At 51.7% G+C, this 12179-nt stretch overlaps 1 protein-coding gene across 4 annotated transcripts in view; it reads right to left on the reverse strand.

Annotated features, from left to right (window-relative positions):
- PLCG2 (phospholipase C gamma 2) overlaps positions 1 to 12179 on the reverse strand; it is a 152607-nt gene that overhangs the window by 51572 nt on the left and 88856 nt on the right. For all 4 annotated transcript variants that reach the window (XM_027076280.2, XM_027076281.2, XM_027076282.2 and 1 more), the window contains 8 exons: positions 11450 to 11551; positions 10071 to 10189; positions 8328 to 8413; positions 6498 to 6618; positions 6026 to 6194; positions 2832 to 2936; positions 1790 to 1879; positions 1037 to 1212 (listed from right to left, as the gene is read on the reverse strand). In XM_027076280.2, coding sequence (XP_026932081.1) covers positions 1037 to 1212; positions 1790 to 1879; positions 2832 to 2936; positions 6026 to 6194; positions 6498 to 6618; positions 8328 to 8413; positions 10071 to 10189; positions 11450 to 11551 — 968 coding nt within the window. The remainder of the gene's footprint in view (positions 1 to 1036; positions 1213 to 1789; positions 1880 to 2831; positions 2937 to 6025; positions 6195 to 6497; positions 6619 to 8327; positions 8414 to 10070; positions 10190 to 11449; positions 11552 to 12179) is intronic.

Below are 12179 nucleotides of genomic sequence, written 5' to 3' on the forward strand. Positions count from 1 at the left end.
CCTGATGCTGCCACTTATGTGCTAAGTGACCTTGAACACGAGCCTTGTCCTCTCTGGGCCTCCACATTCTCCTCCCTATATGCTCAGTCCTCACTGAGCCATCCCGAGGACTGAACAAGCTCACGGACAAAATGTGCCTGGAATGCCGCCTGGCGTGCAGGTGTTAGCTATTGCTATTGTCAATACATTGTAATCATCTGTACCCTTTGGGTCTCCGTTTACACAGTCCTTCTTTCAGGAAGTCTTCCCTGATTGCTCCCATGCCCAACATTACATCAGGCCCCTCTTGTACAGACTGTGGTAACATCTTGCCTTTTTCTCATTGCAGTTATCACAATTACAGACCATCGATTCCTTTTTCATCGTGCATCTCCCCAACCAGACTCTAATCTCCATGAGGACAGGGACCCCCCCCCCCATCTGTCTGATGGCTGCACCTAGCATGAAGCAAGCACTCCAGTGAGTGAGTTAATGAATGAATGTAGTGAGTGAGTGAATGAGAAAGCTCATGACGGCACCATAAACCGCCTTTCAGGTCTCTATTTTAGGGACAAGGCAACGGAGACTCCAGGAGGCTGAGTGATGTGCCTAAAGCCACCTGCTTTAGGACCGGGACTGGGGTGGGTGGGGGTGGCGTGAGTGAGACCACATCGTCTTAAGTGTCTTAAAATGTTGACGATATTTTGTTCATCGCGGATTTTTCATTACTTCAGATGTTTAAAAAATATCGCATTGAAATACTACTAATCTTTTTTAAAAGGTTTTATTCTTAAATCATCTCTACGCCCGATGTGGGGCTCGAACTCACAACCCTGGGATCAAGAGTCACATTTGCCACTGACTGAGCCAACCGGGTGCCCTCAAATATCACTAATCTTGATTGCTAAGTTTTTTGGGCCTCACCTGCCTTGGCCCACCCCTGCCCTGCACAGCTCCCTAAGAGACGTCTGGGCTTCCAGGCCCTGCCTGAGCTCGCAGAGCTCCCCACATGGTCCCCCATCTGGCCAGCTGCGAGGGGAAGGTGGTATGCCCCTACCAGAAGGACAGGGTGTAGTCGTTGGGGAAGGTCTTGCTCTCCCGCACCAAGAAGGTCCCATCTTTGCCCCCCGTCTCGGCACAGTATTCCTGCAGCAGCTTCTCGGCATTTGTTCTCTTCTCCACCTTCTTGTGGAACCACTCCTCCCCAAAATGCAGCTCCGTGGGGGGTATATCCTGGGCCACAAAGGGAGGAGGAGTTTCTGAAAATCTGGACCCGAAAGACCCCCGGCATGGCCAGACTGGTCCCTCTGCACATGCTGACTCAGGGGACTGGCGAGCAGACAGGCTGGCATCAGCTTGCCCACCACCCAAGAGGTCTGGGGAAATGGCTCTCATTGCCTTCCCTCTCCTGTCACCACTGGTGGTGACTGCCTGGAGTCCTGAGACATGGGCTAAGGGGACCCCAGTACAGGTTTCAACTCTATTGCACAAGATATCTGAAAGCCATAATGCCCTGGGAGCACCAAGGATGGCCAGCAGCCCAAGGACAGAGGGCAGGGAAGCTAGGAACCAGGCTGGGGGTGTGGCTGGACAGAACATCCCAATATCCTCCTGCCAAGAACACAGACAGGCCAATCAGGCCCTTCTGAGAGCAGGAAAAACCCTTGAACCTCATTGGTTGAGAACCTGGGCCAGCCAGCCAATCAGAGAAGAGCCAGGCAGCCTTGGTACCCAAAGAGGAAGCTGGTTAGGCTGAGGATGTCCAGGCCTGTGGGCCAGGGGAGAAGACCAGTTAGGGGGTCTCCCCTACCTGGGGCAGCTCCTCCTCTGCAGTCTGCTCAATGTCATCGCTGAACGACAGCTTGGCATCAGCGATGGCACAATAGTGCCGGGTCCATTTCTAGAAGGGAAAACCAGCATTAGCTCTCGCCCTCATTCTTGGCCCCATCCACTCTGGGGCCCAGAGCCCCTGCCCTGGGATGCGCCGTTCCCACTTTCATAGACGTTTGTGGTGGTTGCATGGAATTCGATCCCCTTCGAGACATTTCTTTTAAAACATCTATTCATGTTGGGGTTCCTTTGGCATTTTCAGGACTTTTTTATTCAGTGCGTGGTAAGTACAACTTGGCATCAGATTTCTAGTTCATATTTAATTTGAAGGCCATTACGAATGATGGGATTGTTTTTTGGGTCTCGTGACTGTTTTTTTCCATTACACCCACTTTTTACGACTTTCAGGATTTCTCAGCCAGTTTGTCTAGAGGCTCTTCCACATTGGTGACTTAATTCTTTATTTTAACATTAACAATTTTTAATATTTCTAGGATGTGAGAAGAGACATATCAAAACATCCTCAAGTGCATTCGCATGTTAGGTTATGGGATGTGGGAAGTGGCCTTACACTCAAAATGCATTACTCTCACCAAAATAAGGTTTCCAGTGGGAGTGTCCCAGACGGAAGGATACTAAGGAGTTAGGACAAGTAAATGCACTGTTGCATCCTGAACTGAACCCTGGACCACAGAAAGGACGTCAGTGGACAAATTGGTAAAATTGGAATAAGGTCCATGAATTAATTATTATTGTACCAATGTCCATTTCCTGCTTCCAATAATTATCCTCTAAGTTATGGAGAATGTTAGTATTTGGGGAAGCTAAGTGAAGAGTATGTAAAACATCTTTGTATGTGTGTGTGTGTAAATACACAGTATGTTAGGTGGAATATAAAATTATTTTGAAGTAAACCATTAAAAAAATAGGTCAAAATGCAAATAAGACAGGAATACTCTCAGAGTTCTCTAGTAGACCTCAGATGCACTCAAGGCTCTGAGAAGGAGTACAAGGACACCCACCTGGTCAATGGAATCCCACATGTACAGTTCACCCTGTTGCTTGTGCTCATCTTTCTTATCTTCCACGTTGACATCCACGTCGCCTCGGGGGCCCAGCTTCTTATGCTGAGGGGAAAAAATACACATAGCCTATCTGCCTCGAGACCCAGGTTTGGAATCTCTGAGCCAATAAGCGTTCATTCACATCAGCCGGCCAGGAAGCATCTAGCTGCAGCATGCGCCTCAGGGCCTTTGCACTGCCTGGTCTCTCTGCCTGGCTCGTCTCTCACTTTAGCTCTGTGCTCAGTGTCACCTCCTCAGGTGCGCTTTCCTGGACCGTGTGGTCTACACACAGCCCCCGCTCTCCTTCCCCTCCCTGTCACCATCTGACCACTGGGAATTATTTTCCATACTCTTGGCCCTTTGTGTATCTTTATGCCTATCTTTGTCTTCTGTCTTTCCTGCTAAAATACAAGTCCCATGAGGGCGGGACTTGGTTTTGAATCTCCTGTGGTAGCTCAGCAGGTACTAAGTGCTGGATAAACATTCAGTAGATCAGCGATACCACGTGCACCCCCCACCTTCTCCGGCACACAGAGGGAAGGCAGCAACAGCCAGTCCAGGGCCCGGGCTGTGCAGGGCAGAGGAGTGCACACTGGAGACGCAGATTTAAGACCTAAGTGCACACAGCACTCCTGCTGCTTTATCAGCTGTGTGACCCTGGGCAGGTGGCTGCGCTTCTCGGAGCCAGTGCTCTCTGAAGACCGTGACTACAACCACCTTCATCCAGGTAAGTACTGATGCCCACCCAGGCAGGTTCTTGGAAATCCCAGATTCTGGAGGAAGCTCAGGGCTGGGAACCAGACAGGGGCTTGAATTCAGAGCCTTACTAGCTGCGTGACCTCGGCTGTGTGACAACCTGTCTCGGTCTCAGTAACGTCCCCCTGTGAAATGGGGATAATGACGCCCCTGCTGGGTCCTGTAAGCCAGTGGGTGCGAAAGATACTTCTAAAAAGGTGAAACTTTTCAAAGTACCATAATCTCAGCTAAGCCACCTTTTCAACCTCAGTGCCCCCATGTGGAAAGTGACCCTCGGGCCTGGGATCGCAGGGCTGTAGGAGACTGAAGAGTATTTCATGCCATGCTTCGCCCAGTAAGTGACATACCAGGAACGCCTCACAAATGCTATTCCTCCCTCTTTCCTGAAACAGAAAGGAGTGAGCCACCAAGTCCCACGGGTAGGCAATGTGTGCTCTGAAAGGGGCCTTCAGGGCTCCACATCAGAAAACAAGAGCCAGGAAATCCCTGGGGACACACAGAGAGTGGTGCCAAGAAAGTGAAGCTATACAGAAATGCAGACTCGCAGACGGAGGCCTGAGAAGCCGTGGACCCCTCCCAGCCGACCTCCCTTGGCCTCTAGTCCTGCCTTCCCTATCCTGGAAGCCTCCTTAAGTATCTCCGTGGAAAGTGCCCCAGGTCTTAGCCAGATCCTCTCAGATGCTGCTGCTTTTACACCGGGGGCACGGACATCCCTTCCTCTGCACGAACCTCGGCGAAAGCCCCCTCGCACTGTTTGGTACCCCTCTGTTAACGCTTCGGTCTTCCCACTAGACCGCGGCCTCCTGGCACACAGGCATTGTTCCCAGTACATCTTGGTGGTCCAGCGACGATCTAGGAAATGTGCCACGTGTTTATGGAGGTTACTCCCACAACCTGAGGGCACAGCCTTCTCTCCGCCTGGTGAACACCTGTCCATCCTTCCATACGAACCTGCTGCTTATCAACAAAATCCATCCCCCTCCTTCTGCCAAGGGCCATCCAGGTAGAGACCTCACATCCAGCATCCTTGGCAGGAGGTGTGGACATGTGACTAAATTCTCACACAGAGGACAGAACAGGCCGGACATACCTAACGGACATTCTGCTTGTTTGGCAGGAGTCGCGGACCCTGGACGTGATCACACTGCCCCTCCTATGAGCTGGAGCTCAGGTAGGCCTACAACCCAGCACCAACCACACACAAGGACAGCACCCCAGGGCATAGCCTTCACCATTTCTGTGCCAGGGACCCCCTTCAAAGCCCGGGAAAGACTCTGAATCCCTTTCTCAGAATAGACATTTATAATACGTACAATTATAAGAGACACTATACTGAAATACAGTTAAGATACTGAATATTTGTAATATAAATAGATGTACTTCTTTATTAATATCGTAAGATCTAGAGTCAAATCTATTAACTGCCACAATTTCAAAGTAGTGATGAGCACAGCATTATTTTCAGATATTTGCGACAACAGTAAACACGATATGAAAACATCTGTGATTTCTGCTGGTGACAAAGCCCCAAGTGGCTTGTTGGCAATATTCGTAATGAAAGGAAACCTTCAGTTTTATTTACAGGTTAATAAAAATAAAGAGGCAACATCTTCCCCCGAAGTTCACATGCTACCCCAACCCTAATTCTAACTGCAGATTCGCTGGGGGTCGATAGAACCCTAGCTGAAAACCAGTTTTCCCTGGGAGACTGGAGAATGAAAAGAGAATGCTGGGTCCCTGGAAAGCCTTCTGGGCCAGAGCTCAACCTTCTAGAACACTCTCCCTCAGCTTAGGAAGAAATGGTCTCTCCCGTGCTTTAAGCCACTGTGTATCTGGTTTCTTTGTCCGAGGAATACAGATCCCCAAACATCACCCCTCTCCCCCGGCACCCCTGCACTCTCAGACAAGGCTGGTCCCTCCTCTCTCCCCACAGCACTTGGCAAACCACCCTCTTCATCCCGTTAGCGCACACAGCCTTTTGGGGCAACTGTCCACCTCCAGTCCATCTCACATGCTGGAATGGGAGCTCCCGAAGTCAAGAAGGGAGTCTGGGTCACTGGAACACCCCCGGCACAGAGACCTGACTCCGCCACGGGCGCGGTGGAGGTCTGCCCCAAGAATGAATGAACCACAGTTAACACTTACGTGGCACCTGCTACGGCCCAGGGGCCAGTCCTAAGGACTGTGCGCACATTTTCTCACGGGATGCTCACGGCCAACGCGGTAGGTTCTCTTACGAACCTCCCGAGACTGGTGAGGACACAGTGGCATCGAGAGGTTAAATGGCTTTGCCCAGCGTCACTCACAGAGACAGTAAGGGGAGCTGGTGGGACCAGGAGCCTGTGCTCTGAGCCACGGGCTCTCCTGAATGCACGACAGCACCCGAGGTCACCTGCCTTGATGATGATCTTCTCCCGCAGCTGGCTGGGCGAGGGCAGCTGGTCAGCACTGGCCTCCGTGGGCTTTGTCAACAGCAGGTCGCCAAACACCTCCTTGAACACCCTGGCCATGTGGCGCTGCTGCTCCACACAGCAGTGCTCTTCGATGGACAGGATCACCGGGAAGCTGCGGGCGGCAGGAGCCAGCTCAGCTCAACAGGCTGGCGGAGAGTGGGGGGGCAGCAGAGGTCACTGGAGTCCCAGCCCTAGCCTCCTCCAGTCTCTAGAACCAGGGAGGGACTTGCACTTTGGGCCTGCAGGGGGCGCCAACACCCAGTTGAAGACATTGGCAGCGACCAGCCAGGATGGAGACCTGGCTGGCGGATGTGTATCTGTGCATGTGTCGGGTGTGGGAGGGCGGGGGGGCAGGAAGGGGCGTCTGTCCACCTGTCCCTTAAAGATGAACCACCGGCAAATCAAGCCCACAAACCTTGAGGTGACAAAGGCATGGTCTTTGATGGCCTGCACGACGTCATCAAACTTGATCTTGGTGGTCCGCGTCCAGCCGTGGTAGATGATGGGCTTCCCATCGGGCCCGTCCCAGCAGTCCACTGAGGGAACAGACATGCAGCATCAACACCTGCCTGTCACTCTCCGCCTCGAGAGTCCACTGACGGCAGGCACACTGCGGGGGGGGGGGGGGGGGCAGCTGTGAGGTTGGCCGCGGCCCCCACGTGGCTCAGATCCTACGACACGGGGGGCCACACCCAAAAATTCCCTTCAGGGACCGGCAACATGAGGACCCATGTTACCTGTGTGCATGCATTACCCGTGCAGTTACAGGAAGATCTGGGTTGCTCGATTAAGGGTCTCTTTGTAGGGGTCTCGGGGTGGTTCAGTTGGTTAAGCACCTGACCCTTGATTTAGGCCAGGTCATGATCTCACGGTACATGAGTTCGAGCCCTGCATCAGGCTCTGCACTGACAGGGCAGACCCTGCTTGGGATTCTCTCTCTACCTGCCTCCCCACCCCCCCCCCACCCCTCCCCATTAACGCTGTGTGTTTGTTTCTCTCTCAAAATAAAGTTAAATAAATAAACTTAAAAAAAATAAAGGTCCCTTTGTAATGCGACACATTTGTCCAAAAGAAACTAGTTTAAACGTTTCTTTTTAAAGAAGATATTTATAACGTGGGATTTTTTTTTTTCTTATTTCACTTGGCTTGCTTTTTCTGCTAGTGGAAGTAATACTGAACAAGGAGACATTTATTTTTTTAAAGTTCTGGTAAAACATCCCAACAGAAAAGGTGAACAGCCCCTCTATTTTCAACCCCCAGAGGAAGTAGGAGCTGATAGTTTTTTTACATTTGCTTTTTCCTGGAAGGCAGGGTGGTATACACTTAGGCAACTGTCTACAGGAACAAGTGCCATTTAAGTCTGATGCCACGGTGAGCGTCTGTGATAAAATCGGAGCCTAAGTCAGTTCTCTGTGCCCTTTCTCCGCCCCATGCACCTGCGGCCCAGTGGTGGTACAGTCAGGCCAGGGGGCTGAGGGCTGAGAAAGGAGAAGCGGCTGGACGTCTCTAAGGGCCTGGATCATCTATGTCAGGGTGTCTGTGAGCAGCTATGAAAAGAACATCCAGGGTGGTACCCATGGCTGGGCCAGCTGCGAAACACAGAGGGCTCTAGCCTTCCTCCAAAAGCAGCTCAGAAGAGGGGGCGGGCCACCTGGGTGGCTCAGTCAGCTGAGCGTTCAACTTGGGCTCAGGTCATGATCTCATGGTTCGTGGGTTCAAGCCCTGCATCGGGCTCCGTGCTGACAGCTCAGAGCCTGGAGCCTGCTTCCGATTCGGTGTCTCCCTCTCTCTCTGCCCTTCCCCCACTCATGCTCGCTCTCTCTCTCTCCCTTTCTCTCAAAAATAATTGTTATAAAAATGAATTAAAATAAACAAAAAATAATTTAAAACAGCCCAGACGGAAGCTGGAGGAGGAGAGGAGCATTAACAAAGCTTAGGTCCTGGCCTCCCCCAGCCCTGCCGCTGCATCAGATGCCCAAATCTGTTGCCCAAGGGTTTCTGACTCCAACCCAGCCAGGCTCAACACCACCCCTTGCCCTGGGGGGAAACCCTCTGGGAAAGGGTCCCTCCCTGGCTGTTGGAGGCCACGTCCCCCACCCAGATGCTATGAGCACCTGGGCTCTCCCTTGGCCTGCCCCACTCATCCCCACGACTCAGGCTTTTCGGACAAGAAAGGCGACGAGCGGCCCCACGGCAGGCTGCAGTTCAGCAACAGCGTCACCTGCACCAGGAAAAGGCCACTCACGCTCGATGCAGCGACAGCCCATGCGCAGGCAGCGGACATATGCCTCCGTGGACGACTCACTCCGCAGCTGGTCGCCGGTGAGGTACCTGAGGGACGGGAGGCGGCAGCCGGGTGGGGGCAGGCCCGCACCTCGGGGAGCCCTGGGAAACTTCTCAGCCCAGGTGCCCAACATCCTCAACTCTGTCTAGAAAGATCGGCGGTCGGGATCCAGGCCGGACACATGCAATTGTGTGGCCCCACCAGTCACGAGCCTTAGACTCAGGCAACAATCGCAGGATGTGGACGGCAGCCACCTTGGCAATCCAAGGGAAGGGGCGAGGCTGTGTGTTCTTTGGAGAAGCACTCGGTCAAAGTGTATCAGGAATGAAACGCACATATGGCCATCGATTCATACCCGCCCCCGCTATGGTGTCCACTAGGCCCTCAGTCCCATGCTGGGCCACTGTTTTCGTTTCAGGGCTCCAGGCCAAGCACAGATCTTCAACAACCACTGCTAGAACTCAATAGACTTTGAATTATGTCCACCAAAACTGACATAAAAATGCCTATTTTGGGGTGCCTGGGTGGCTCAGTTGGTTAAGTGTCCAACTCCAGCTCAGGGTATGATCTCGTGGTTTGTGGGTTCATGCCCCATGTTGGGCTCTGTGCTGACAGCTCAGAACCTGGAGCCTGCTTTGGATTCTGTGTCTCCCTCTCTGTCTCTGCCCCTCCCCCACCCATTCTTTTTCTCTCTCTCAAAAACAAATAAACATTTTAAAAAATTTTAATAAAAAGAAGCAGAGTTTTATGCACTCTCCTCCTCACCACATCCACCCCCCCACCCTTTTAAGAGTTCACGTTCCTTAACTATCCTCTGGATTTGGTAGAATTCACCACTCTAAGCCAATGGACATGGTGGGAAAGAGAGAACCATGCAATCATTTTGCCCCTGAAAAAGACTTTACCTTCCCAAAATGCCTTCTCTCTGACTCCTGTCTGCCACGACCCTTGGAAAGGTACCAACCTGTAGCTCTCGTGATGCCCAGGCCCCAAGACTTTCACCTTCTCACCTTACAAGGCAGATTAAATACTGGAACTTTGGTGCAACATCCATTTCTTTCTTCCAGTCTACCCTCTCTTTTGCAATCAGGATAATCTTGCAAACATTGGAACGTGTTGCTCTCTGGCAGATTCCACTCAAACACAACTGCTGTCCTGCTCTCTTATCATTCACCCTCCTGGATTCTAGAGTCTCGTCTTAACAAACCCCGCTCCATTCCTCATGCCCCTGGACCTTTGAACATGCTGTTCCTCCTTGCCTCACCACCTCTTCGTCTCTCACCAACTCCTGTTCATCCTTAAATCAAAGGAGGCCTTTTCCCCCTCCAAGGACATGAGGAGAGGGCTCCCTCTCTCTTCACTGCTGTATCCCCAGTGCCCAGCACAGGGTATAGACCCAGTCAGGACCAGTTCAATAACTAATTCAGTTGCTCTGCTGTGGCTACTAGGAGATGTCCAAACCGTGAAAACCAGCTTTGCCAACCTGCTTCTTAGGGCCACAGAGAAAACACGATTATTGCAAATATCAACTGGGAAAAGGGGGGGGGGTGTTTCCACGTCCCTTCCAGAAGCTTGTGTATATTCCAGTCTGAGCAATGTGGCCCTGCACCCTGCCCGCTCCCACATACTTCCAAGAGCAGGGCACCGGCACCCCACCATGCTGCCTTTGGCTGTGGGCCCACCACAGGCTCACCAAAAACTCACGTGTTATGTGAGGAGGAGATCCAGTAATGGGACAAGGGGTTGTTCATGTCCTGTATGTCCACGACGTCGTACTTCTCGTCCCAGATGCTGTTCTCCCGCGAAAACAGGTACGTGAGGAACTAGGAGAGTCACAGAGACAAGATCATCACCCCAATGAGGGGGACCGACGGTGCCTGGATCTTTCCCGTCTATGCCAACAACAGAGAAATGGTGGCTCTGATACATCAACTCAGAGAAGATGGTCTCCAGGCCTCAGGTACCCAAGTTTTGTTTTGTTTTTTTGTTTCTTTATTAACTTTGAGAGGGAGAGAGGAAATGACAGAGAGCAGAGGAGGGGCAGAGAAGGAGAGAGAGAAGCCCAAGCAGGCTTTGTGCTGTCAGTGCAGAGCCTGACGTGGGGCTCAAACTCACGAATGAGTTCATGACCTGAGCCAAAATCAAGAGTCAGGGCACTTAACTGACTGAGTCACCCAGACGCCCCTACCCAAGTTTGTAACGCAGGACGCTCAGACTTCGGCAGGATATATGGACACATGTTTTCGCTGACCTGTGTGGTGTTTTCCTTTTTAATGTGTATCCTAAAATAGTTGATACGAAAAGAGTATAGGCTTCCCACACAGAAGTTTTAAGGCCTAATAATACCGTGAACTTTTGTGAACCCAGCACCCAACCAGAGCCAAAAATCATCACCAGTATCCTAACATCTAGCAGGCAGGAAGTTTCCTCACCCCTTAAAAAAAAATCAGATTGGGGGTTAGTCAGTTGAGCGTCCGACTTCGGCTCAGGTCATGATCTCACAATCCGTGAGTTCGAGACCCACATCAGGCTCTGTGCTGACAGCTTGGAGCCTGGAGCCTGCTTCTGATTCTGTGTCTCCCTCTCTCTCTGCCCCTCCCCCGTTCATGCTGTGTCTCTCTCTGTCTCAAATAATAAATAAACGTTAAAAAATAATTACAAACAAAATCAGATTGAGGGACACGGGTGCTACACTGTGCTGCCTGGGCACAAGCTTACACGAGGCAGGAGCGCCCCCCCCCCCTCCCTGTCCCACCCTCCTCTCCGTCCATCCCCTGCTGCTTCACACGGGGCAGGGGGCAGGTGCAGAAGCCCCATCGACCTTCGAATCTCCTGGCCATGCTTAGGTTGTTAGCCACAGGCCGGCGGCAGATGCCCTCTAGCGGAAGAAGCAAAGAACCCACCCAGTCTCCACACCCAAATGGACGAGGATGAGCACAACAGAAGGCTAGAATTCAGAACCTAGAAGAAAAGCAGCTCTCACAGCCAAGCCCTTCAAGGGAAGAGAACCGGAAAAAAGGAACATCGGACGTCACAGACATCAATCGAAGAGGCCCAGCCACATTGACGGGAAGCCCACTCACCTCATCAACAAACAAGAAGGGCTCGGCGGTCTCCCTCAGGGTGTCATCGATAAACTTTGTCATCCGCTCGCGGACTTTGTTCAGATCCTGAGCCCAAACCTCCTTGGAATGAGAACGAGAGCAAGAAGTCGTCAGAAAGGGGAATGGCAAAATTCTTCATCTCTCAGGATCCAGTTTCCATCAGAGACCAAAACACCAACCTGTTCTGAACGCGTATGCGATCAACGCCTGCATATCACACGTTACTCTGTGCCTGGCCAGCATTCTTTGTAAAGGACCAGAGGGTAAATTTTAGGCTTTGGGTCACAACCACTCAAGTCTGCTACTGTACTGAAAAAGGAGCCATAGACAATACATACATAAATGGCCATGGCTGCGTTCCAATAAAACTTTATTTAGAAAAACAAGTGGTGGGCCAGATTTGGCCCATGGGCCATACTTTGCCGACTCCTGCCCTGTGCTAGCCCTTTACATTTGTTAGCCTGAAGAGGCTGGGAGCAGAGTTATGTCAGACTGCCAGGGTTGGTCACTTGGCTGACCCTGGCAAGTTACATGCCCCTTCTGTCTCATTTATTACATGAGAATAACACCTATGCACAGACTTTCTGCCAGAGACTGCAGGAAATAAGGCTATGTGCTTGACATAGCATCTGGTACATGGAAAGTGCTCTGATCTGGGGCACGAGGGTGGCTCAGTCGGTTAAGCATGCAACTTCAGCTCAGGTCATGA

This window comes from Acinonyx jubatus, chromosome E2, assembly GCF_027475565.1.
Source record: "Acinonyx jubatus isolate Ajub_Pintada_27869175 chromosome E2, VMU_Ajub_asm_v1.0, whole genome shotgun sequence".
Classification (NCBI taxonomy): Eukaryota; Metazoa; Chordata; class Mammalia; order Carnivora; family Felidae; genus Acinonyx; species Acinonyx jubatus.